Source organism: Eublepharis macularius, chromosome 11 (genome assembly GCF_028583425.1).
Source record: "Eublepharis macularius isolate TG4126 chromosome 11, MPM_Emac_v1.0, whole genome shotgun sequence".
NCBI lineage: Eukaryota > Metazoa > Chordata > Lepidosauria > Squamata > Eublepharidae > Eublepharis > Eublepharis macularius.
Window position 1 is genome coordinate 10970431 of NC_072800.1, and position 26558 is coordinate 10996988.

General features: G+C 48.3%; 1 protein-coding gene across 1 annotated transcript; it reads left to right on the forward strand.

Annotated features, from left to right (window-relative positions):
- The first annotated feature begins 304 nt into the window (after positions 1-304).
- On the forward strand, positions 305-25818 carry CEP72 (centrosomal protein 72). Its single transcript, XM_054991704.1, has 12 exons — positions 305-386; positions 5778-5905; positions 7211-7403; positions 10416-10530; positions 11385-11566; positions 13656-13841; positions 15613-15701; positions 17832-17964; positions 18888-19090; positions 21208-21334; positions 23189-23300; positions 24519-25818. Exons 1-12 carry the CDS (start codon positions 314-316, stop codon positions 24673-24675), a joined length of 1698 nt encoding a protein of 565 aa, XP_054847679.1. The 5' UTR covers positions 305-313; the 3' UTR covers positions 24676-25818.
- Positions 25819-26558: the final 740 nt, after the last annotated feature.

Here is a 26558-nt window from a genome sequence, read left to right on the forward strand (position 1 = left end):
GGCTCGGGCAATCGCCGCCGCGGGCCTGGCGCTTCCCAACAGCCCAGCACGCCGGTCGCTAAGCAACCGAAGCGGCCGTTAGACGCGATCTAAACTCGCTCCGCCTGACGGCGTCTGCGCCTCGCGAGTCGGCCTCAGGCGGATTCTCATTGGCTTTCCTGGAGTAGGATTAGCATAGCGCGGCGCACGCGCAGTTCCCCATGTCGGTCCCCGCTACCGCCCGAGCCTGAGCGGACTCTCTGGCGACTCGTCTATTGGCTTTTGGCGAAGGAAGCCTGCGGTGAAGCGCGCGTGCGCGCCCGGTTTGGCATTGATGGAGGCGCGCAGGGCGCCGCTGACGGAGGAGGATATTCGGGAGCGAGTCGCCCTGCGGCACCAGCACCTCGGTGACTGGCCGGGGAGGAGGCGGAGGAGGAGGGCGCGGGAAAGGAGGGCGCCGCCCGGGCGGCGGAAGGGGGCGGGCTGGAGTGGCAAGCGCGGGGGTTGGACCAATCCGAGGGCTGATTGACTGGACGCACTCTCCGCTCGTTGGCTGCCTCGGGGCGGCCTTGAAGCGCCCCAGTTTTGTTCTTGGGGGGGGGGGGGGAGAGCTCGGAGCAGTTCTGCGCTCTTTTCCCAGAGTGTTGTTCGTCTTCACTGGTAAACTACTAGGAACGCTTATTTATTTTTATTTACTGTGTTTTTATACTTTACCTTTCTCTCCAGTGGGGGACCAAAGCAGCTTATCTTTATTTTTTATTTATTTTGATAATGCCATTTATAGTGTGTCTTCCTCATTGACACTCAAGTGTGAGATTAACGTAGTCAGTATCAAGGACATTTCCATAAACAATGCCATAAACAATGTTCCTCTTCTGGCCTCTATTTTAGCCTCACAACAACCCTGTGAAGTAGATCAAGACGGGTAGCCCTGTTTGGCTGCAGCAGTAGAAAAGAGCCAGAGTCCAGTAGCACCTAGAGGACTAACAAAATTTGTGGTAGGGTAGGAGCTTTTGTGAATCACACCTCACTTCTTCAGTCACAGCTCATTTCTTCAGTATCTGAAGAAGTGAGCTGTGAACCTTTGTGAGCTGTGACTCTTCTACTACCTCTGAGGTGGATTAGGCTGAGAGTCTGTGAGTGGCCTGTGAGCTTCCATGGCAACAGTGGGGATTTGAACCTGGTTCTCCCAGTCCTAGTCTGGTGCTCTAACCACTCCAGAATGATGTTCCGTGTGGTAGCCAACCACTTGCCCTGGAGGGCCAACAAACGACACAGAGGCCAGGGCCTCCTCATGAGATTGTCTTCTAGCACCTGCCTCTGAATATGGAGATTTCTTATTAGGCACTGTGACGAGTAGCCACTCATGGACCTCTCCTCCTCCATGAATCTGCCGGATTTCCTTTTAAAGCTATCAGTGTTAATGGCCATTGCTATATCCTCTGGTAATAAATGCCACAAGTTAAAGTACCACCTTTTGTTCCTCCTGAATATCAGCATCATTTGGTGCCCACCAAATTCTAGAATTAACGGAATATGGAGAAAAATTCTATCTTCTTTGTTTGCCTCAGGCATAGGGAAAATCAGGTGGAAAGTTTTTGCCACAATGTGTGTGTTGTGCGCTGTTAAGCTGCATCTGACTCTGACCCAATGAGTTAAGAACCTTCAAAACATTCTATCATTTACTAAAATTTTAGTAAATGGGTCTCTGACAGAGAAAATTGAAATAGCGAACAGAAACTGATAGGAGTGTCCAATATCTCCATTATTAATTATTATCATCTTGGAAGTATTGGTTGTGTTTCATGTTGCTCTGCCTCCCCTTGCCCAGCCTAGCGTTAAATCGACATGCTGATGGGAAGGCTCAGACTCAGCTTTGGTGGCGTTTTGCAAAGGGGCCAGGGAGAGGGAGGGCAAGACAGGTATGCTGAGCTTCTCCGGGCATCTACTCCTCGCCCCCCACTCCAGCTCCTTCAAGTTTGGAAAGTTCCCTGAATCCATCACTGCCAGCATTTGCAGGACCTTCTGCAGGGTCTGTAGGATGGGCAGAATCTGTGCTTTCATTTGGGTGCTTTCACAGGGCAACCCCCCCCCTCCCCTTCCAGGATAGTAACGCGCTCATCATGTGCTCACTCTGCTCTACTCCTGAAGAACACTTGCCTGTGGATTCAATGCTAGGCTGGGCAAGGGGAGACAGGGCAACGTGAAGAGAGGGGAAGGCTCGAACTTCTCCTCAGTGGGGCAGCCCTTGTTTTGCAGGCTTGCTTTCCTCCTGCTCTCCCCTCGTTTTACAGGAGGAAAACGGGCGATCTGGCTGGTGGTGCCAGTGTCCCCTGCTGTCCGTTGCGCCCACCAAATATGTTCAAGGGGTATCACTTGGCAATCTTTACTGTGTACAAAAATGAATAGATTGTATTTCTTCTTTTGAAAAGCAGGATCAAAATGTTCTTCAGGAAAAGCGCAGAGTGATTCATGAGCATGTTACTATCCTGGAAAGGGGTGTGTGTGTGTGGGGGGGGGGTGCGTGTGTCAGTTCTAGGGACGGCAGTCCGTGGCAGATAGATCCCCAAATTCCTCACAGCAAGCATTCCCAATGCATTGGGTGAAAAAGGCTTCATAAAGTTCATGTGTACATCCATAGATGGGATAAGTTAGCAGGAATGAGTATACAAGCATATGCACTATTGATATAAGGAGCACTATTCCCCCCTCCCTGTGAGCAGTTAGCATTTAGGCACGAAGATCCTAAAGAGTTCCATGAGAACACAGTAGCTTTGTCTGGACAGAGAAAGGCAGAAGATTACAAGGAATCAAAACTCCCTCTTTCCCCTGTGAAGAGTTACAGTACAGCTGCAAGGTCACTCAGCATGCTTTCAGTCACTTGTTCTGGGAGGAAATCACTTTCATTTTCAAGCAGGTCATCATTGGTGCTTGCTTATGTGACTGCAGTACAAAGCACAATCATGTGAGCAATACATGAGATCAGTATATTAGATCAGAGAAACATTAATAGCACGGATGGGTACAGACATGACAGTGGGGGGAGGTTGCATTGTGAAAGCACCCAAATGAAAGCATAGATTCTGCCCATCTTACAGACCCTTCACAGGATCCTTTAAATGCTGACGGCAGTGGATTCAGGGAACTTCCCAAACTAGAAGGCGCTGAGATGGGGGGTGGGGGTGGGACTAGATGCCCACAGAAGCTCAACATGCCTGTCTTACCCTCGCTGTCCCTGGTGGTGGAGAGTGCGCTCCCCTTTGCAAAGAAGTGCCGCTGAAACTGAGCAAGCCTTCCCCTCTCTGCATGTGGATTCAACCTAGGCTCAGCAAGGGCAGGCAGGCAGTGCCCATCTGCCTTATGATCAGAGTGGCGTGGAGAGGGGCAGCCGGGTCAGGTTGCCGTCTTCCTCCTGCATCTTCCTTGGGCAAGCTGGCGGGTCAGTAAGTGCACTCAACTAGGGCTGCCCCACTGTCTGCCTGTTCTGAAGGGGGCCTCACTGCTCTGTGTTAAAAAACTACAGATCAGTTAAAAAAGGATTCAGCAGACATGGGTTTAACTCCAGAGACTCTGTCACTTGTAGCTTGTCCCTGTGTCTTTTTGACAGTCGTTATCTGTAAAAAAGACTCCACATTAGTGCTAGTTTTTAAAGGTGCCACAGTCTAGTGCTGCTGTTATTTTGGCTACAACAAACTGATTCTCCTGGAATAGTTTTAGGTGGGTAGCCATGTGGGTCGGCAGTAGAACAGCAGGATTTGAGTCTGGTGGCACCTGAGAAACCAACAAGATTTTCAGAGTATAAGCTTTTGAGAGTCCAAGCTCCCTTCTTTTGAAGGCTTATACTCTGAAAATCTTGTTGATCTCTAAGATGCCACCGGACTCAAATCATGCTGTTCTCCTGGAATATTTTATACTGTAATCCTTATGTTAGTCCTGTAATGTAGGTCAAGATTGTGGTCACCCACATATTACAGATATTGAGGGGAAGGCTTGGCTTAGAGCATTTCGTGAGTTGTTGAGTGAGATGAGATTTGACCCCAGGACATCTTGGTTCTTTTTGCTAGTTGCCTGTAAAGCATGTGGCTGGCAGTTATTTTTCCGTTCTTTGGAAATGGAGTTCCCCCATCTTCTTTGGATGCAATGGCATTTTGTAGGCAATAAAAACAGCAGTATTTATATGGTGGTTCTTTCCCTAGGCGAGCTAGCTGTTGTGTGCAGGTCACCTATAGAAGTGTCGGGCTGTCCTCTTCAGAGCGGTGTGGTGGTTAGAGTGTCAGACTAGGACCAAGGAGACTTGAGTTCGAATCCCCACTCTGCCCCAGAAAATCACTGGGTGACCTTGAGCCAGTCGCACACACTCAACCTATCTTATAGAGTGGTTATAGAAAAAAGAGCAAGAGCCCGGTAGCACATATAAGACTAACAAAATTTGTGGTAGGGTAGGAGCTTTTGTGAGTCACAGCTCACTTCTTCAGAGCTGTGGTGCATTAAAGCTCATACCCTGCTACAAATTTTGTTAGTCTTATAGGTGCTTCCGGGCTCTTGATCTTTTCTACTGCTACAGACAGACTTAACACGGCTGCTCATCTTGATCTATCTTCATAGGGTGGTTGTGAGAATAAAATGGAGAAGTTTGGAACAACATATGTCACCATGTGCTCTTCGGAGGAAGGGGAGGATGACATTCAGCCCACTGAAATCAATGTATTTAGACTGAAGTGTAATTCTGCATAGGAGTGCAGTGTGGTGACATACAGTGCAATCCTAAACAGAGTTACTCCAGTCTAAGCTTGTTGATTTCAGTGGGCTTAGACTGGAGCAGGGCTTTTTTTCAGCGGGAACGCGGTGGAACGGAGTTCCGGCCCCTCTTGAAAATGGTCACATGGCCGGTGGCCCTGTCCCTTGATCTCTCTGTCTGGAGATCAGGAGGCGGGGCCACCAGCCATGCGATCATTTTTGCCGAGGGCAATTTAAACTTTAAAAAACTCCCCCCTTGTTCCAGCTGACCCAAAGTGACGTCATTGTGCGGTCCTGAGTTCCACCACCTCTTTTCCCAGAAAAAAGGCCCTGGACTGGAGCAACTCTGTTTAGGATTGCACTGATAAACCCCCAGCTTGGCTTGTTCTGTATCAATTAATTTTTTTTTAGGAGGAGTCTGGTTCATGAATTTGCACTAGCCCTTGTGTATGTCTTTGAGCAAAGAAACTAGGGGAGAGAACACAGAGCTTCCCAACCTTCTGATTGCTGAGGCACACTTTCTCCTGAAGTAAAGTTTATCTTGAATTAAAAATAGTAGTACCTCACTTTTCCAGCCCAAAGGACTGGTGTTTGTAATATAGGAAGCTTACCGCTGAACCTCTGAAAGTAACCCACACCCTTTGCTTCTGAAACATAGTCTTCAGCCTTTTCAAACTCAAGACCCACATTCAAGCTCAAGTTTTGATCCAAGCTTAGTTTCAGGTGGGTAGCTGAGCTGGCCTGCAGAAGAAGAGCAAGATTCAGTTCCAGTAGCACCTTAAAGACCAAAGTCAGGACGAAGGGTGCTTTGACTCTTGAAAGCTAGAAACTTAGTATTTAAAGTGCTATGAGACTCAAATCCCAATCCAGGGTTCATATTTTTCTAATGCCGGCGGATTTGTCCGTACTCTCTTCCGTCTCTCTGTTTTTCTTATGTGGCACCCTCTGCATGCACACGTGCATCACTCAATATTATTGCTCTGATGAGATTGACTTCTTTCAGTTGGGTGCCTTTGAGATGAATTTAATGCATTAAACTGTTTAAAATATTCTTATTCTAGCTGATGTCCGGACATTGTCTCTTCCTGGAACTTATCATGAAAAGATAACTCATTTAGGAAGCTCTCTGAAAAATTTTGTTCGTCTAAAATCCCTTGACCTCTCACGTAATGCACTGACTTCCTTGGAGGTAAGTTTTCTTTTTTCAATATATTCAGTAGTACATCTCTTGAACTATTTAGATTTAAAGGGAAAACAGTTTTTCAGACACTGTTCGCTCCGCTTGCTCAGTAGGACTTGCTGTTCTTTCCTGTCCTAAAGATCTGCAGTGGCTTATCACAGTCAGAAAAATCACAAGGGTAATACAAAATCCTACCTGAAGGAAACCTGGCACATTCTAATTAACTTTCAGGAAGAGAGGAAAGGGATCTGTGGGGAGGCTTGTTTATTTGGAGATTAACATCCTGCTTTTGATCAAACGATCTCCAAGGTGTTCTGCCATAAGATTGAGCTAAAACTAATGAGAAGAGAAGAAAAACTGAAACGCAACTCCTGGCTCGTCTCTTGATGGTAAAATGGCTAAGAGAGACCACAGAGGATGTGATGCCAGAGTTGCCTCCTGGATCTCTGCCGTTCATGTCGTTGTGCCAGCGGCTCCCCAGTGTATCTAGGGGATATGGCCCGGAGCAGATTACCAATGCTTCTAGTCTAGAGCAGGGTGTTTTTTGTTTCCCAGGCCAGATGGGAACACGGCATCTGGTTGTCTCTGGTTGGAGGCGGCACTGAGAGATGCTGGGGGAAAGTGATGCTAAAGCTCTCTGGTATTCCTGGCACCCACAATGAGAATGGGGAGAAACGTCTCACCCAAGAGGAGTGTTTTCAAGCACCTGCAGTTGTAACTCTGTTGACGAAGGCAAGGGTTCAAGTGAGCAGTAGGCCAGCTGCTGCCAACTCTTTGGGTACTGGATTTGGTTCCCAGCCTACCAGTGCAGACGGGTGTAGTGGGCCCACCTCCCCGAAGGAACGCTGTTGCCCTCTGCATTAGGTGGTGTCTCTAGAAGGTTTTCAGAGGCAGCCAAGCAGAGCACTGTTCCCATTGGTGCATCTTTGAGGTTGCCATCCCTATTCTCACAGTTATTGAATCTGAATCGGAAGGGAATTGGCTGAGGAGACCAGAAAACAACCAGAAATGCCGGCAAAGATCTCTCCTGGCTGCTTACCCTACCGAGGCCTCAGTGCAGAGCTGCGAGTCCAGAAGCACTGCGATGGAGGGGGCATCCTCTGGTGATGTGTCCCCCCCTTGGCCACTACTACGAGCCATGCGGGACGCCATTCCTTGTTCCTCACTGAGTGACTTGTGCTCAGACTCCAAAGGGTCCATGTTACAGTAAAGCTCTAAGAAGGTGCCCTAGTCAGATTAAACAGGAGCTTTTGGGGAGTTGTAACAAGTAGGCATCCGTGCGAAACTCCTTTCCAGTCTCTTCTCCATTGACAGGGCCTTCACCACCTTACCAGCTTAGAAAAACTCAATCTCTACTTCAACCACATTTCCACACTCTCCGAAGTATTTCGCCTCCAAACCTTAACTGCGCTGCAGGAAGTGGACCTTCGACTGAATCCCGTTATTAAAAATGAATCGGATTACCGTCTTTTTGTTGTGCACATGCTTCCCAATCTCCGGCGACTGGGTAAGGAGGCCAGCTGTACTGTTTTCTAAGTAAGTTAAGGAAGATAAGGTCATATTGTGAACTTGGTCTCATGGCTTTATTGTCATCATCTCAAAATGTAATTGATCTTGCCAGTATATCGGCACAAAATCTTGTAATCTGAAGAATTGTTCCTTTTAGTGGCTGAATTAGTCTGCCTGAAGGAGTCAGGCAAGTTACATGATTGTTACTTTACATTGTTGTATGTTACTGGGTTGGATCTGGTCATCCATGGGCACAAGAGAGGTCTGCTGGCAGGAGGGAAACGAGGGAAAGATCTGCACTTCTTAGTGCCTTCTGCTGACCAATTGCTAGATCCAGCTCCCGGTTTCTACCCCTTTCGGCTCCTTACTGAGGACTGTAATCGGAGCCTGTGGCTTATCCTCAAAGGAGCCATCCCTGTTCCCTGCCTTTTCTCCGTTACTTTATGCCATGACCTGAGATGTTTTGGTGCCTCTAAATTTACCCACCACCTTCGTTAATAGAAAGTGAATTTGGAAATTGTCAGTCATGAAATAGAGGACTGAGGTAGCTTAGAGAGAGAGAATCTAGTTCCAGATGGTAACAGGACGACCCAGATGGCTAGCAGATCTCAGCAGAGAGCCTGGTTCCCCTTTTTTGTAAGCATAAGGATCTGAGGGGTGGGGGGATGGTCAAAAGGTCTACAACCTGAAGCAGGACATGTATTGATCGTGGCCTTTTTATCCCAGTCCCAGGGAGTTCCACCATTCACTTGAAGGTGCTAATGCACCTTAACTGTCACTGATTGGCTGGCCAGGAGGGAAGGGAAAGGAGACTTCTGTTTGCATAGCCTGATTAAAGGGCCAAACCCTGACCATAAAACGATTCTTTGAACATTTTCACGGTTTGCATACGAAAGGAACCTTTATTCTGTTTGATAGCTGTATATCAATAATTTTTACAAATGTGATTTCATTAGATACATTAGTACAAACATATACCTAATGGCTTTGATAAGAACACTGTTTACTTCTTTGTTTCCTACCTTTTCTATTATCCTGTCAAGAGAAATGAATCTGCAGTTGTGCCGCCACCAGGCGTCTGTTCCTGGTAACCTTGTGAGGAGTCCCTCAGGGCAAATTAGAGCAGCACTTTCTCTAATCCCCTCCCACCATCAGTGCTTCACTTGACCTCAAGATCTTTGCAGGCCCAGGACAGGTGGCCCTAGTGGAGACTGATTCCTAGGCTCCGTTTTCTCCTTTGGTTGCCAGCCCAGGGCAGGATGGTCCTGCAGTGAAGCCACTGCTCCCCAGAGAGAGAGATTCCTTGTCTTGCCTGCATGTCAAGTGATGTGCAAAGCTTCCTGAGGTCCAACTCCTTGAACGAGCAATTAATGTGGAAGCAAAAGGGAGGCTTGTGTAGCCTGAGGGTGTGGCGATCACGCCTAGCTTGCATGCCCAGGACATGCCCGCAGCAACTGGCACTCAAGCTGAGTGAGCGTAGGAGTGGCAAACGGTGCGCTGGCTTTATTTATGTTATCACTTCAAATGTTTATAGCCCGTCATTGCTACTGGATGGCAGGCCTTTGAAACCAACTGGGAGCCAGTGACAGTGTTCAAATTGTGTTCAGATTGGCTGGCCCTCTGCTACCGAACCGGGCATGCTCGTTATTAACTGCCTGTAGCCTCTAGACTGGACTAGACCCTGCAAAAAAGTGGTTCAGCCTCTAGATTGCCAGAAGAGGAACGGCAGCCACATCCTTCCTGTCAGGATGGTGGACCATCACAGCGCCTCAGTTGTGGGCCTGTGTCTTCCAGGGAAGTTGTTTGTTCATGCTAGTACTCTCTCCCTTGATCTGAAAGAGAACCCATTTCTGTGTGTGTCTGGCCTCTTTCCCCAAATCAGCCCCATATCTCCACCTTCTGGCAGTGTTCTCTAAAGTGTGAAAAAGCAGAAAAAAGGGTGGCTGGCTTTTGGGCTTTGAATCAGTTTGCCGGGAAAGGGCTGGCACGGCCCAGTAGCCAGGATTTTGGTTTTCCGTGCTACAATCCCATCCCGGACCCTCCACCGCCTTTCTTGTTAATAGATGAAGAAAGAGGAAACAACCCAGTGTGGCAGTTTAGGGGTCTAAAACTCCCAGGGTGAAGGTCCCATTGGGAGTTGAAAGGGTATTGCTGGAATTTTACAGATGAATGAGAACCATCCAGTTCTTGAAGCTTTCTCTGGTCAGCCATTTCCAGTTTTAACCAATAAGAATATGTTGTAAGATAAGCGGAAGATCTGTACAGGGGCCAGCAGACAAGGGGAAGGCCCGTTTCTTCCCTTCCCTCATCCTGGCTCACCTTCCCCACCCTCTGTTCTCTCTGTCTTCCTGCCTCTGCTTCCTCTTCTCACGTTGCTGTCTCTGCCCCTGCTCATCTGCTGCTCCTGCCAGTTGCCTCCTCCTCCTGCCGTGTTTGGAGGAATCTGCAGAAGGGTTTACTGCCCTCTCTGACGCACCGGGCAAGCCACTCCGCGCTGGGCAGATGGCCCTGAAACCGACAGTCAGTCCTGACATCACAGTGGAAGCTGGAGGCATCATCCTTGTGCAGAGGTTGTGTTGGCAATCTAGAGGGTGATGGAGACCTCGCATGGCAAGAGACTCTTGTTTGTTTTTTAAAGGTCTGCACATGCACAGGCGTCATTCAGGTTGGAAGGCATTACGCACCCCTCCCCAACTTTTCTTTTTTAAACGTTGCTACATTTCTGCAGAACTGGGAGTTCCTCCTGGCTGAGCCTCTCGTGTGGACTTGTTTGATCCACACCAGGAGGAGAGGGGACACCCCTGACTACTAAACACAGGGGTGCTAAAAAGGCTTTGGGTCTATTTGCCTCAGTCCCACCTATATTTCCTTAACATTAAATTCCCTGCCTTTATTGTTTATCAGTATAGCATTTTTAAAAAATCACCTTCAAATACGGAAGAAATTATTCCACTCTGTCCCTTAATTGCATCCAACGGATGTCCTCCTTTCTCGTGGCATTTTTTCCTAGATGATCGTCCTGTGAGAGACCGTGAGCGAAAAGCCTCCCTTTTGCATTTCACTCCAGAACAGGCTTATGAATTCAAGAAGCCTCCCGATGCCCCAAAAGAGCCTGAAGCAGAGAGGTATGCTAAGGTTTGGGTTTTGAAAGCAACGGGCTGGGCTCCCAATGGCTGCCCAGGAAGGGGAGCAGTGCATGCACTGTGGATCCTCAAATAAACGTCCAAGCAGAGAGAATCCTTTGAGCAAACTCGACTCCTGGAAGCAGAGCTGCAAAGAAAGCCGCCTGCTTCTGCGGATGGAACTGCTCAGCTTTTCTGCAGGAGAACGATTTCAAAGTTTTGGGCCACATCCAATTGGGAACTATAAGGCTTCCACATATTTTCATCAGGGCCACATTAGTCATTCTTAAGTCCCTCCCCAAAAGATAAATGAGCTATTACACACGCTGACCAGGTTGGCTAGTCTCCTCTGAACTGATATTGCCAAACAAGAAGGTCAAACAGGGCCAGACCTCTACAAGCACCTCGGATGAAGTCCACTGGAGTTGGGTGACACCAAGTTATTAAGGACTTGCCATTCTTTTTTGAAGTGGAACCATTTCTCACACTGGATTCATCTCGCTTTGAGCAACATGGGAGTATGATGGAGGAGGGGCAGATGGACAAAGTCTAAGCTCAGGAACTTAGCCTTCATTTCAGCCTGATCGACACCCAGTGCGAAGTTTTTGAGAGGCCCAGTGGCTGTCCCAGATCCTAGCCTGACATTCCAGCCATTACACCTTGCTGGCTTCTTCGTGCGTTGCCCATTTGATGTGTTAACCTACAAGGCCAACTGATCTGCTCTCCCTCTTCAAAGCGCATTAATTAGAATTAAATGGTGGCTCCTGTCTACCGCTTACTTAGTTTTCTTAAGGGTCTGTTTGCCTAGCACCAAACAGAGATGACATTAAATTGACCCGGTGCCTTCTTCTTCCTAGCACCCCTGTCCCCTCAAGGCCCGAGTACATTTACTCCCTGTCAAAGAAGTGCTCAGTGATGGATGAAGACGATGAAGCCGTTCTCAACCTCATTGCCAAGTGTGAGTGGGACTTAAGTAAGCCTGCGGGAGTGACCGGCTCAACTCAGAGGGACCCTGAGGTTCAGTTTCACGTTTCACACAGTATGTGGCTTCTGGATTTCCTGTCTGGGTTGGGGGGGCGGGGAGTGCCGCTGCTTTCTTCCCTGGTTTTATTGGGGTGAACAGCTACCCACGTCTTCTGGTTCTTAAACGCTGACCTGCCTCTGGCATATACTGCAAGTCGAAGCTTCGTTCACCAGCCAAACCTCTCCTCAGGATGCATCGGGATGCCATCAGAGTGACAAACTGACCCAGCAGTTACAGAAACGGTCTTCTGCCCTCCTGTGCTGCAGTACAATCAGTTAAGGCTGCCCAGGGGTTGTTTTGTAGAAAAAGAGCTGCAGGAACTCATTAGCATAACTCATTAGCATATGCCATGCCCTTTGACATCACTGGAAGTGTGTCATTGGCATAACTGATTTGCACATGCCACACCCCCTGACATCACCTATCCTGGCTGTTTTGGACCCAATCCTGGCCATTCAGGGCCGAAATTGGGCCCAAAATGGCAAAAAGGGGCTGAAAATGGCTGAAAAGGGGCCCAAAATGGTCAGAATTGGGCCACTGCTGAGCAGGAGAGTGATCCACCACCCGTAAGAGGCCTGATCCAGGCTGTTTTGGGACCAGTCCTGGATGTTTTAGGCCCAACCCTGCCATTTTGGGCCCAATCCAGGTCAAAACAGGCCCCAAATGGCCAAAAATCAGGTGGGCAGGGCCACTTGACATGTGACCTCTTTGAAGAACTACCGGAACTGCGTTCCTGCGCGTTCCCCCTCAAAATGAGCCCTGAGGCTGCCCAGAGAATAGCTGTTCTTTGGGATCTTGACATTGCCTCAGATATAACAAACATTTTAAAAGCACGACCAAGATACCGTGTTAGTCTATCTGTAGCAGTAGAAAAGAGCAAGAGTCCAGTGGCACCTATGAGACTAACAAAATTGGTGGTAGGGTAGGAGCTTTTGTGAGTCGCACAGCTCACTTCTTTAGATACTGCTTTTAAAAGCAGTTAATGAGGCACTGACCACTTAGCTGGAAAGTTCCCTCCACCAGTGTATGGAACAGGTTCTGAAACATCTGGGAGTCTGACACCAGGGGGCACATGGAGAGAGAGAAGGGGAGGTGGGGAGGCAGCTGGCTAAAGAGAGATCTTAGCTGGGGTCGTAACACGGGTAGATAGGGGGAAAGTAAATACCAAGCTAGAGAACAGACTGCCTTCCATGGTCAGGCACTTAGCCACAGAGATTTGGAAAGACTGGGGGAGGGGGCATACATTGATACAGATTCCCCCCTCCTCCACAGCTTTCTAAAACACTATTATAGGGTGCTCATCACAATAAGTAAGGGTTCTGGTGCCCCCCTGTCATTTGTTTACTGTTTGGCTCATACTATGCTTTTTATGTCCTAATTACAGCCAACCAATAACAAGTGGGCTGTGTGTGTATACTGAGGCTTTGCCTGGCAATGCTAGGAAGCTTGGGGTGGCATGCAGAGTTTCTCCTCGGAAACGGGAAAGGAAGACAAACTGGGATTCACAAACCAGCTGTGGGCTACGGTAGACGAGGGTTTCTACAACAAACTGTGGGTTGAAGCAAACCACAGATTGTTATAGTAACATTCCTACCCCCTCCCCAAACTTCTGACAGGGATATAAGGGTTCAGGGGTCTCCATTCCCACCTGGATCTGCTGAAGGAAGCTCTGAATCTCACAAGCTTATACCCTGAAAATGCTGCTTGCCTTTAAGGTGCTACTGGACGTGAATCTCACTGTTCTACTCTGTGTGTGTGTGTGAGAAATGAAATCTGGCCCTCAAGTCAGAGTTGACTTAATGGTGACACCCCCCCCCCCCCCCGCTTCATGGCAAGAGACTAACAGAGGTGGTTTGCCATTACCTGCCTCTGCAACTCTGGTCTTCATTGGAGGTCATTGGGGGTCCAATTACTAACCAAGGCCGACCCTGCTTAGCTTCTGAGATCTGACAAGATTAGGCTTTTCTGGCCTATCCAGGTCAGGGCGCATATGTATATGTACATGTACATGTACTGTTTATGAGAGAGTAATATAAATGTACACGTGTGCATGTATATGAATTTCAAAATACGCTGTCATAATTTGAGTTTTTTTCTCCTCCAGAATGCAGACACTTGCCAGATTCACCGATGTCGTCAGCTGCTGTGAGTCAGAAAAGCAGCATTAGCATGACATTCTTAGAAGCGAAAACACAAGAGTGGCCCAAGAGAGACCCGCACTTGATGTTCTGTGATGAAGCACAAACATGTGATAAAGTCAGAGGCCAGGCTCATTTTACACCCCATCCAGGTAAAATAGTGGTTTTGGAACATTGTCAGGGGCCAAGCTAGACAGAGTGTTAAATGTGTAGCCAGCTCTTTAAAAAGCACCTCAGCCTATACAACTGTGTAGAGTTCCCTGTGTCATGGTCTTCCCACCCCTGCATTGCTACCCTCTGCAGCCAGGGCTGTGGCATGCACCTGGAGAAGCACCACACTTGATCTTAGCACATGGGTGAGCTCCCACAGATGTTGTGGAGATCAGAGAGCAAAATGCTGCTTTCGTTGATGGCAGTGGCAAGTTGGATCTCGTTGGGCCATCAGTCTTGTTTGATACATCTCAGAAATTTGAATTATTTTAACTGGTTCTGGGCATAAGTAGTATTATTGGCGGCAGGGGTTGTGTGTGGCTTTTCCCAATGAATTCTAAAGTTTGAAATTTCAGAAATTTCTCTTTGGTGGAGGGTGATGGATAATGTTTATGTCCCTGTGAGCGTGAAGCTGGAGTGTTCTATAAATTCAGAGTATTGCATGCCCCAGATATCTGCAATGGGTTGAATTGCTTAGGAAGTATTGAATTTCTTACAGAAATTCTCCAGTCCGTTTTTGTGCTAGTGGTGCCACCATGTGGATTTTCCTGATATGTCATTTGCTATTTATATACTTAGGCTGTTTGGTTGAACATTTTTCATGTTTTGTCATCTGCTTTGAGTCTCAGTAAGAAAAGCAGGCTACAAATGAAGTAAACAAATAAGCAACATGCCTATCGCCTCTACTGCCAGTGGTCTTCTCCTGGTCTTTCTTTTCTTTTGAACAAGCCAGAGATTTGTAGGAAACTTTCTTTCCTTTTCTTGTAATATGTGGCCTAGTGCATGTCAAGTGTGTGCATTCATCAGATTAAATACAATTTTGTACCTAACAGGAAGTTCTAGCCAGGTTCTATCTGGCCTTTTCAGCCAACTGCTTGGATACGCTATAGACAAAATTCCTAAGGAAAATGTTCCATCTATCTAAGAGCCTCAGGCCTTTCTCTCCCTCTCCCCCATGTTTCATCCTGTCTTTGCACTTCTGAACCACCACATTACGGGGTTTTTTCCCCCCTGCCAGTCCACATCTTGAATGGGAAGGGGCCCAGCTTGCTGGTTCCAGTGGCATTCTTTTCCTTCCCAAAGCCGTGTGGCGGGAAGTGCAGGGGAGAAGGACTGACATCTGGCTTCAGCTTTCACTTCCTTGCCTACAAGCAGCGTGTATCTCCCACATCACCGTTTGGCTGTCCCAATCTCTACATTCACACAGTGTGCCATGGACTAATTTGTCAAACATTTGGCTATGGAAAACTTTGCCAGGCTACAAACGTTTAGTCTAGAGAGCCAGTTTGGTGTTGTGGTTAAGAACGCAGGACTCTAATCTGGAGAACCAGGTTTGATGCCCCACTCCTCCTCTTGAAGCCAGCTGGGTGACCTTGGGCTAGTCACAGTTCTCTGGAGCTCTCTCAGCCCCACCCACCTCACAGGGTGTTTGTTGTGGGGATAATAACAACATACTTTGTAAACCACTCTGAGTGGGCATTAAGTTGTCCAGAAGGGTGGTATATAAATCGAATGTTGTTGTTGTTGTAGATAGGGAATGGTCATGTCTTTTGGGGGGCTTCTCTGGTGCATGAACAGTGATTTAGGGGGTGGAAAGTGTATTTCTAACATTTCTGTTCAGGTGTTTCTGTAATTAATTCCAGGTTTTCACATCTAGAATGAAATAATTGTGTTCCAGGAGTGACCCATTTCTTCTTCTGTAACCCTTACCAGGAGTGAATGAACTCTGTGCTGCTTCTGAGAAGAAGAAGAGACATCATCGGAGGGGACGTGAACCACCAGAGCATGTGCAAAATAACCAAGTAGGAGCTGTTAAAGCAAAATACTGCTGAGGATTGGCAAAGTGTTTGATATTATATTGAATTTCATAGTGGATCAGTTGTAACAAATCAGTTATGCTCACAATTGCTAAGCACCAAATGCATTTGTGCACAGTCTGTCACTGAAAATAGCTTTTTGTATCAGGTTCCTATCAGTCTTTCCATCACTGTGCTCAGGGCAGCATTACTTGGTACTTAATTAGTAATTAATTTCTTCCCTGGTCAGCATTGTACTGACTGGGGATCTTTTGCATGAGAGTTAGGGCCAAACTACACGTTACGTTATGTAATAAGTTGGGTCTGAGTGTCCCCCAGAGCAGCTGCAGTTTAAAGGGCTCCAGGGGCCCAGTTCAAGTGGCATGGGAGGAGGGAGGGGTTCGTGCCCTACTTCCTATGCAGTTTTCCGAAACCAACTGGGGTGTGTGTGTGCGTGCGTGCGTGCGTGCGTGCGTGCGCTGCATGTGCACTGTTCTGTAATGCAGAGGTCCTCAACCACAATCACAATGACCATCAAGCACAAGAGCCACGTACCTATTGTATGCCACGTGCCACCCATGCTACTCTCATACAATAAAATTATATTATTAAATATATAACTATAACCTTTTTAAATCACCAGATTACTTCTGAGTCTTTAGGGTTGTCTCCCCCCACTACGGGGAACCGTATCCAAGTGTTGCGGATCCGGAGTGAGGGGAAGGGCTTCCCTCTTGGGCCTTCTTGTTTTCTTCTCAGCAAGAGGAGCAGCAGCTCAGGCACGAGAAGCTGCTTCCCAGGACTCCCAGAGAGGAGGGGACTGGATGCGGGGCAGGGGGTGTAAAACCACCACCACTGCACTTGGGCCATGTTGCTCTTTTTGGGTGGCTGCAGTAGTGATGACGACAGTACGTGGTCTTCTCCACAGCTTGCTTTCCTCCAGGCGGCTGCCTGGGTGTTGGGATGAGGGCGCAGAGGCTGCAGAGGGAGGGAGGGAGTTGGAGGGGATGGGCAATTTATTTCCAACTGGCAGGAGGCCTGCAGCGTTCTCACCCGCCAGTGTCTGTTTCAAAGTGGGAACCATCTGCCAATCTCAAGTGCTGCTTATTTTCTTGGAAAGTGGGGTAGGTGCCACACTGGGAGATCGTGCCTAGAAGAGCCACAGGTGCCTCCTGGGCACCTCTGTGTGGGTATGACTGTCGTAGCGTGTAGGTGGGCTCTTCAGTCTTAACCCCTTGTTGAAGTGGCATTCGTCTTCCTGCAGGGTCCTTGCTTACATCTTCCTCCTCCTTCCTCATGATCAAATCCTTTCTTCTTTTATAATCAAAAAGAGTCCAGTAGCACCTTTAAGACTAACCAACTTTATTGTAGCATAAGCTTTCGAGAATCACAGTTCTCTTCGTCAGATGCATGGAGGGCAAGAAGAAACTGGTCAGATATATAGGTGGAGAGGGGAGGGAGGAGTAGATGCAAACAGTAGCTTCTGATATGGAGATCAGTTTGCTTCTGTTAAGGAAGTCAGTTACTGATCTCCATATCAGAAGCTACTGTTTGCATCTACTCCGCCTTCCCCTCTCCACCTGTATATCTGACCAGTTTCTTCTTGCCCTCCATGCATCTGACGAAGAGAACTGTGATTCTCGAAAGCTTATGCTACAATAAAGTTGGTTAGTCTTAAAGGTGCTACTGGACTCTTTTTGATTTTGCTACTACAGACTAACACGGCTAACTCCTCTGCATCTTTCTTCTTTTATAAAAATCAGCTCTGTTTGTGCACATGTACCCCTTCGCCCCTCTTCCCTCCCCCACTTTCAAATATTTAAAATGTTGTGTGCATGCATCAGATCCATGTCATACAGACGGCACGTTGCTTAATTTCTGTTCTGCTGTTTGGCTTTTTCCCTCTGAGCCCACTCTTTCAAAGCCCTCCGAGGGAAAGGGAGTCGACACTAAGCCTCTTGCAGGTGATTTAGCATTTCTCTGGATTCCACCCGCAGTCTCTGGAGAGGGGTATCATTTAGATTTATACCAAACACTCCTCCTTTTTTACTATATTATTTGTCTGGTTTTTAGCACATAAAAGTGGTTCCGTCTTTACTGCCTGGAAGAGGAATTTAATGTGTTTCCTTATTTAAGGACATGCCTCAGGCAGCACCCCCGTTACCAAACATGCTGCTGGTGGAAGAAGCATCGATGGAATGCCTTCTGGATTTGGTTGACAAGTACTGGAACGGCTGCCGATCACTTCACTGTAACGAGGAATTTCTCTGTGAGTGAGGATGTGGGTCATGACGGGGCCTTTCCCCCCCGAGAGTTTGTCTTCGCCCTCTTCCCAGGCGACGCAATAGTCATGATGGTTCTTTAGGCCATGGAGGACACGCTTTCTCCCCATAACCCAGTTGGGAGGGCGAGGCGTCATCGCTCCCAGTGGGAAATGAGAGGCAAGCTTTCCTTCTTTGCCGCAGGGTCTCCCCGTGAGAAGCGGCATCTTACCTGTGCTACTTTGGCCCAGCTGATGCCCTTCCACTGAGGCTCTGGAGCATTCTCCGATGACCTCACTTCCTGCGTAAGGGGCATCAGCCCTGGGCAAACCATCCCGCCAGTATCTTCTGCCAGGGATTTGGTCTGGTTGCTGGTTCTGCTTGCATAGAGTCTGTACACTGTGCTTCGTGGCCCTTCACTTCGTTCTGTGTTGGAGAAGAATGGTGCAGGAGGTGGTAGGGTGGAGTGAGGCCAGCGTTTCCCACTGATACTTTGAGATAATTCTAGAGAGAAAGATGTGTCTAATTTGATATCATGGCCAACAGATTTACAGCCTCATTCTTATTATATAGTACTGGACTGAATGGCCCCAATTCCAGTACAGGGGTTTAAAAATGGTGGCTGAAGTTGGAACTCGAGCCTCCAAACTCCTGCTGGTTTTTCCCTGCAGTGATCCGATGCCCCACGAGAGCAACAGGACGGAAGATGGGATTCCTAGCATATCAGGCTTCTCACCTGTGTGAAGGTGTCTCGTCAGTCTGAGGCTTCCTCCACCCTGGCAACGAGGCGCCTCTTGCTGCAGATCTGTTTTTCTCTCTGAGATTAAGCCATGGATCCCAGATGCGAGGCCTGGGCAGTTTGGGGCCACGCTTTTGTTTTCGCGATCTTGCAGAACGTGGACTGAGATGCCTCTCCTCCTTTAATTCTCAGCTCAGGCAGGCACCCTCTTGTCTGCCATTCAGAAAGGCGAAGCAGTAGGCCAACAGCAGCCTCTTCCTGCCGAACACCAAGCGCTGTCTCATCTCCTCTTAGAGAAGAAGATTTTACAAGAGCATCTGTTTGAGCGAGAAGAGCAGCACAACGCCCGGGTCAAAAGCCTGAAGGCAGAACTGAGCAGTACAAAGAAAGATCTGGTGAGCCGAGCCCCATCTTTTCTTTCAGGGACGCCTGTAGACAGAGATGTGTGTGTAGAAGCACACTCGGGGTTCTCAGCCATGATGGGGAAATCTGGCCAGCCCTGGTGGTTTTAAAACCTAGCATTGTGGGCCCCAGTCTACTAATCGGGTGAAGACCAGTTTGCGTGGAAGTCTCTTGCGCCCATATAGGTGACTCCCATGGAAAAGCAATCCAGAGCTGAGGGTGAGTCTCTGAGAGAGCCTCTCTGGCTTGGAGTCACTGGAAAGGGTAACGTCCTCACCTCCCCCTTCTGCTGCAGCCCAAAATGCGCCCTGCAATGCTGCTTCCGGGGGGCCCCTAGGAACAGAATGAGGGGGGAGTCAGGGGTCTGCAGATGGAGGGAGGGGTCCATGAAAATGGCTTCCCATTCGGTCCGCAGCTCCGTGGGATCCAGCCCTCTGCGTCCCTTCCTGAATTTGATTAGGTGCCCAGCAAGTGTCATTCAAACAACATTCCTGCTCAATTGATTTTAGGCTTCTGATCAGAAAGGAGGACTCTACACACGTCATGAAATGGTGCAGATTTATGTCATTTCTGTTTGTTTGCAAGGTTTTTCTCTATAATGTTTTGCATCATCCCTCTACTGGCCATCATGGCATAGAGGTGTGGGAGGAGGAGGAGCTCTAAAGTCCCATTCTCAGCCCATTGGAAATCTGCTGAACTATCCCTTCTGGTTTCTGAGAGCCAAGCTACAAGTGACACCTGACACAGGTCGGACACTTGTCAGCTTCCCTCAAGTTTTGATGGGAAATGTAGGCGTCCTGGTCTTGCAGCTTGGCTCTCTGACTGCTGTCCAATCGCCTTTTCAACTGTCACTTGTCCAACATTCTGCCAAGCTGCCTACATTTCCCATCAAAACTTGAGGGAAGCTGACAAGTGTCCAACCTGTGTCAGGTGTCACTTGTAGCTTGGCTCTGAGACTTAATCAAGCAGGGCCCATGCACTTTCAGGCAAAGGCCTAGACAGTTGCTTCTGAAAATGAAAACTGAGTCTTGGGAAGCTAAATTTTGTAGCCAATACCACGTTCTGTCCTTGTGTGGAATTGCAGCATGTATACAGTCCCAACACTAGCTAGACAGTGGGGCTCTGGGATTAATTTCTCCAGATTTATTTGCAAACTGTGGGTCATTGAAGTGCCTCAGCTGTGCAACAGCCATCACAGAAGCAGAAGAGAAAGGAAGGCAAAATTCAGAGAACTAGTTCTGTGGAAGTCCAGTTGCTGCCCTCTGCTGCCCCCCCCCTTGCAGTGGCTCCTGCTGACTTCTGAGAGCCTCGAAAGGGGGACTGCCTAGAGCTCCTCCTAGGACACTCTCAGCCAGAGGGTTGCTGGCTGCCTGCTCAGCTTTCCTGCTTCCCCAGGAGCTTTGTAGTTGCACTGGGGGGGCAGAAGTGGGGAGGAGGAGAAGAGCTCACTGGTATACCGGACCACCCTCACTGGCTGTCTGCAAACAGTGGATCGTCTAGGCACTAAACTTTTGAGAAGCTCAGTGGTCAGTGGCTGACCAGCTTCGGGCCAGGCACAACTTTGCTGAATGGCCATAAACCTTTCCTCATAACACTATTGTGTGGGCTGCACTCCCCCAACCCAGCTTCCTCTTTCCTTCTGCCCCATCACCTTAGAATCTGCCTTGCTTCCACCTCCTTTGAAGCCGCCTCTGTCTGTCAGTCAGTCAATGCTCATACGGCTGTTGCCATAAGCAGAAATTAAAATGGGAAGAACCTTACTTGATATCATGTCTCTGATGTTTAATTATTGCCCCTATGTATTATGCCACAGAAAGAGTAACGGAACACCCCTTGATTTGTATAGTCTGTGGGGGCTCAGCAGGGCCCTGGTACCCAAAGGGTGCCTGAGTGGGGCTGGTTCCCCCACCACCAATGGAGGAGCTGGTGCTGGCCCCTTTCCTGCCTGGTTCTGAATGCTGCAGCCTCAGAATGGGGGCTCACAGGATCAGGCCATGAGAGGACTATCCTCACGAGCCTAGAAGTGTAACTTCCTCAACTAACCTCTGTTCATCTTTGATGCCTTGCTGTGAGCTTGCTCCTTGTCTGTCCCTCCCCCCAATTTCATTAGGATACCTTGAAGCAGCATTTACATCAGGTGTTGGAAGAAAACGAAGCATTAAAAGCGAGTTGTGCCAAAGCAAAAGAAAACGCCTCGAGTACAGATGCTGCTAATGCGCAGCAGTTACAGATCACCAGTGAGTCTGGAAAATGCTCGTTTGACTTGACCGGCCCGTAGCTGTATGAATACAGGATGGGGCCTCTTTGCTAAGTAAATTGCTCCTTTTTTTAATGTCAGAGGCATCGAAAACTAACAGTGAACCTGAAGGCAGGAGCTATAGGCTCACACAGGCCGCCTTGGAACTCTCTGGGCCCCCCCTTGGTCCCTGCAGCCCCTTCTCATCTGCCAAGAGGCCCTGCGGAAGACAGAAGGGTCCTCCAAAGTAGCGCCCTGAAGACTATGGGTTGGGACACTCGGGGGGGGGGGGGGACGCAGAGCCTCTCTCGCTGGGACAGGAGCCCCTCCAGAGGCCTCCTTTTATGCTGCTGCCAAGTCCTGTGCAGGGAGAGAGTATGGGTGCCCCACCTCCTCTCTCTTTCACGCACACCGAGAGGGGAACTACATGAGATGGCCGACACGGGTTCTTCGTGTGCCAGTTTCCTGCAACTTTCCATGGGTGAGAAAGAACGGCCGCTCAATGTGGTTCTCCGCCAGGGAGAAGAGGGAGAGAATCCCTCCCACCGCTTGAGGACTGTATGGAGGAGGGCAGCCCAGGAAGCCAGCAGCCAGCCCCCTGCACGCCTGCCTCGCCATGTGGCGGTTGCGCCTGTGCTCCCCCCTCCTCCTCCCACCCCGGCCAGGAGCGCTTGTGGCAGCCCCAGCCACCAGCTCCCACTAGCGGACTGAGCGAACGCCGCACACACACTGCCGCCTGCCTAGGACTGAGGGCTGGTGCGTATGCCGCTCTGCTCCCTCTCGCCACGGCCACCATGCTCCTCTTGCTCCCCTAAATGCACTCGGCGCTCTGCAAGGAGGGAGCGCACCAGTAGTGGCCCACACTGCCCTCCTCTCACTACATTTCCTGTAGAAACTCATAAAGTCTCCCTCTGAGGAGCCAAGTGAGATCACTCAGTGGTGGTGAAGAGTCCCTTTCAGCCTGGGCAGTCGCAGAGACTCTGGCTCCTCCTTTTTCTGTCATGTGACTCTGGTGTCACCTCTGATGTTACGTGCCTTGGAAAGGGGGGTGGCCATTGCACGTCTTGGGTCTGGAAAGGTTGAAAAGCTCCGCCACAGAACAACATCTAGTGTTGTCTCAAGAGCAAACCAGCAGAGCTCCTTCCTTTTATGCGTGTGGAAATGCTCTGGGGCACACTAGAAGCTCATTGAAATCCCAGCTATCCTTCTTCACCACAGTGGAATTTTTCTATTTCTCAGCTTGCAGAAAAAAACAGGAGCGGGTGAAGTGGGGCATGTGAGGTTTTAGAAGGCCCAACACTGAGTTTTGTGGCAGAGTAGAGATCTGAACCTGAGTCTCCCTGATCCGGCAAGATTCAGGTCCTGGAGTACCTTGAAGACCAACTAGATCTCCAGGCTATGATGAGCTTTGGGGAGTCAAAGCTCCCTTCTTCAGACTCGAGACTGATTCTCAAAAGCTCATACCTTGGAAAGTTGGTTTTTAAGGTGCTACTGGACTACTGCAGACCAACACAACTACTGACCTGAAACTATCTCCCTGGTCCTAGTGCAACATTATCCCATGCTGTTTTGCAAAGTATATACTGTAGAGGAGAGGTAAATTAGTACAGCCTAGCCACAGTGTTGAGATTCTGGTTTACAAAATCCCTGAATCAACGGAGAATGGCTGCCCTTGTCCCTGCCAAGCTGCTTAAATTTGGTCTGCAGAAGAGGGCTGGAAGGGCAAGGGAGTGCATGGGTGTGTGTGTGTGTGTGTGTAATCTGTGTGTCTTTCTCCTTATTCTTTGACCCCTCTCTTGTTCATGGCATTGGCTGCCTTGTGGCTCAGGCTGTTCTCTCTGTGTCTGTTTCTCAGAGCTTCAGGACCAAACCCAGCTGCTAACAAAGGAGAACGCTGGCTTGAAGCAACGCCTCCAGCACTTCAGCAAGTTGCAGGAGCTCACCCAGATGCTCCAGGAAAGCCACAAGTAGGCGTCCTTTCGAGCTGGCAGGGGAACAGACAGCTGGGAGTTGGGATAGCAAGGATAGTATGAGTTTAATTTGCTGTTGTGTTGCCATATTGCAAGATACTCTCCAGTAGTTTCTTACTGTGAGCGGAACAGTCAGTAGTCTTTTACTGTGAGTGTCAGCTTCAACTGGTGAAGACTTCCAAATCCCAATTTGATTGGGGGCGGGGGGGGGAGTGTTGCAGCTTACTCCGTCCCTGCTCCCTTCCTCAGGCTTTCCACTGGAGCGTAAACCTTTCCTAATGGAACTTCCGATGAGCAGTCCAGCAAACCTTATTCGGGTTTCTTTTAATCTTCCCTCCTCCCCTGTAGAATCTGCTGCCCCTGGAGAAGGAGGACTCTTTGGGAAGGGCCATCAACTTGTGTCTCTGCATTCTCACAATAGAGTGGCCTTGGCCAATATGTTCCTGTGGCTTCCTGAAATTTCAGGGGAGCCACTGGAATGCTTCTGCCTTGGAGGAATAAGCCCTCTTCTTGCCTTTCACACCCCCTCCACCCAGGTTGCCAACTTCAGACTAGGGAATTCCTGGAAACTTCTGGGCAAAGCCTAGGGAAGGGCGGAGTCTGGAGAGGGGGTGGCGCTCGGCAGGGATGTGATGCCATAGGATCCGCCGTCCAAAGTGGCTATTTTTTCCAAGTGAACTGATCCCTGAACCCTGGAGATTAGTTGAAATTCAGGAAAACTCCAGGCGCCACCAGGAGGTTGGCAATCCTACCATTCCCCTTATGGCAGTTTCCCTACAGGGTAGAATGTTGAATGTTTGGCGTGACCGTGATCTTGTGCACATCAGTCTATAAGACCCTGTAATAACTGACTATGCCACACTGTAGCATTCAAGTACCTCTTGTGTGAGCATGTTTGCATGTGGTCCTAGGGGTCCTCTTTGTTTGGTGTGCGCACATGACAGCTTGCCAGCTGTTACTCAGGACTGGGGTCATTGTGTTCATTAAGGAAATACCTAAAAGGAAATGTCTAAATGGAATGTGAAATGAAGGGCAGGGACCCAGCATAAGTACAGGCAGATCCTGTGGTGAGCTGTCATAGAATCATAGGTTTGGGACCTCTAGGGTCATCTCGTCCAACCCCCTGCACAATGCAGGAAATTCACAACTACCGTGCCTCTTATTTCATTTTACATTTAGAAATACACATTTTTAAAAGTATGACTTTTTTGGCAGGACGTTGGTTTCTACCAATGAGCGTCTTTTACGAGAACTGGACGAGGCCCGTTCACGCCATAAAGTGGAAGTGGAAGAGCTACACTGGAGCTACAATCAGTTAAAGAAGACAATAGATCAACTTCCTTCAGACAAAGTGGACAGCAGCAAGAGTTAAGGAACAGAACTTCACTGGGGATGGTTTACAGAGGGGCAGAGTAACCCCTCGGGGTCACTGTCTGACATGAACAAGCGCACCTTTAATATGGAGGTTCATTCCAGTTTTGTACTGTACTTTAACTTGGCTTTTTAATATTTTCCATATATGTATGACCGTATGAGACACTATTGAATGGTTTTAATGTGGATTTGAATGATGGCAATTTTTAAGGAGTGTTGAGCCCAGCGATTTTTTTTTTCTAGTATCACTTTTTTTTTTTTTGGCACTCATTTTTAAAGGACTTTTTCCAATTCAGGCCAGAGGGGTCCCTGGATCAAGTTAGAACACAGAGCTTGAGCTCTGACACTCGATAATATTTTAAGTTGTGCTTCACTGTTGAGGATGTTACAAAATCTCACACTGTGTCTGGCTTAGCAAGACAAAAGCTAACTCAACTACTAGAACTACTTTGATGTATGGTACAGGGAGTTGTTGCTTTTCATCTTCCATTACCAGCGAAGTTATTAAGTGTCACGTTGCAGCAACGTGGTGTTCCTATATTACAGTCCTGGGTATATTTTAACCGAATCGTATCCGATTTCGTTGATTCCATGCCGACGGTGCCCTCTTTCGAGTGGTGGGAAACAGCCAGCGGCATATTTTTCCTGAAGTGACATTTTGTCTTTATATTCTGGACAATTGGTTCTGGGTATAGAAACCACTGAAATCTTGTTTGAACAGGGGGTGAAAATATCATGACAAGGCTGAATGGAATAGTGGAAAATGTGAAATGTTTCTATTGCAAAGAGATCTTTGCATGGGCAGATGGAATGGTGGGTAAAGGATTCCTCAACCATTTAATTTGGCAAATCTCACTGGATTCTTCATAGTACGTGGTCAGTGCATAAACCATCAAGTCTGATTCCTATCCAGTGCCATTTCTAAAACTCTTCTGTGGTAACATTGCATTTACTGGTGGAATAATATATTGCCCCCTCCTTAGGTGTAATTCAGCAAAGACAACAGATGTGTGTGTTGTGATGAGAATGGTCAGTGGATCAGGTAAAGCATTTCTGTGTGCATTCCCATTTTTTTTTAAAAAAACTTTGCCTGTTCAGGTTGTTTTCTAGATGATTCTAACAATGATTAAACAATGTTCTTCAATTAACTAATCATTTGAAAATTGTATCCTGCCGATGTGGTCTTTCTCCATTTGGAGTCTGGAGCTTCTGATTCATATTTCTACAGTTTACGATACTTTGCTGAGGAACACTTAGATCAATTAAAAAGAATAGCGAGTCGCTTGTGAGAACTGTAATGAATGGATATCAGGATTTCATAAATCCATTTCAACAACTGAATGTGTAAATTAAAACAAATGCCATGACCCCTTGAAGCTTTGCTGCTGGACAGGGTACTTGTGCAACCGCGAAGTCTATGGAACGTGTAACTGGTAATATAAATTCAGTCTCTATACATTCAGGCAAGTAGAATAGCCTGGAAAATTTACCTTCAATTTGTGTTGCTCTTCTCTGCTCCATCTCCCTGACCAGAGCTCCTTAAGAGACATTTCAGACAGGAAAACCTCTGTCTCATTGGTCCACACACAGCAAAATTTGGGCTGCCAGCCAGACCCCTTTCTAGGAGGGCACAGACACGCAACTGGGGGGACAATTGTAGGAGGTGTTCCTGCTTCCCCACTCCCTTGCCTGTTTTATACTCACAAACCACTCGTGTCTTCTGTTTATTCTGTTCCTGGATGCTGTATCAAGAGGAGAGGGTTTTGTAGGAGCCTGCATGGTGACGGCATCTGCATGAGAAGGGTATGCAGTTTCCTATTTCTGCACATGACTCTCTCTTGTGTACTATTTCCACCTGGTTTCCAGTAAATACCATCTTGC

Bases quoted from the DNA above. Each gene is read 5' to 3' on its own strand.
- CEP72 (XM_054991704.1), top strand. From the start codon at position 314: ATGGAGGCGCGCAGGGCGCCGCTGACGGAGGAGGATATTCGGGAGCGA. The intron at 7,404-10,415 runs GTAAGGAGGCCA...ATTTTTTCCTAG, and splicing joins TCCCAATCTCCGGCGACTGG to ATGATCGTCCTGTGAGAGAC. The intron at 11,567-13,655 runs GTATGTGGCTTC...TTTCTCCTCCAG, and splicing joins TCAGTTTCACGTTTCACACA to AATGCAGACACTTGCCAGAT.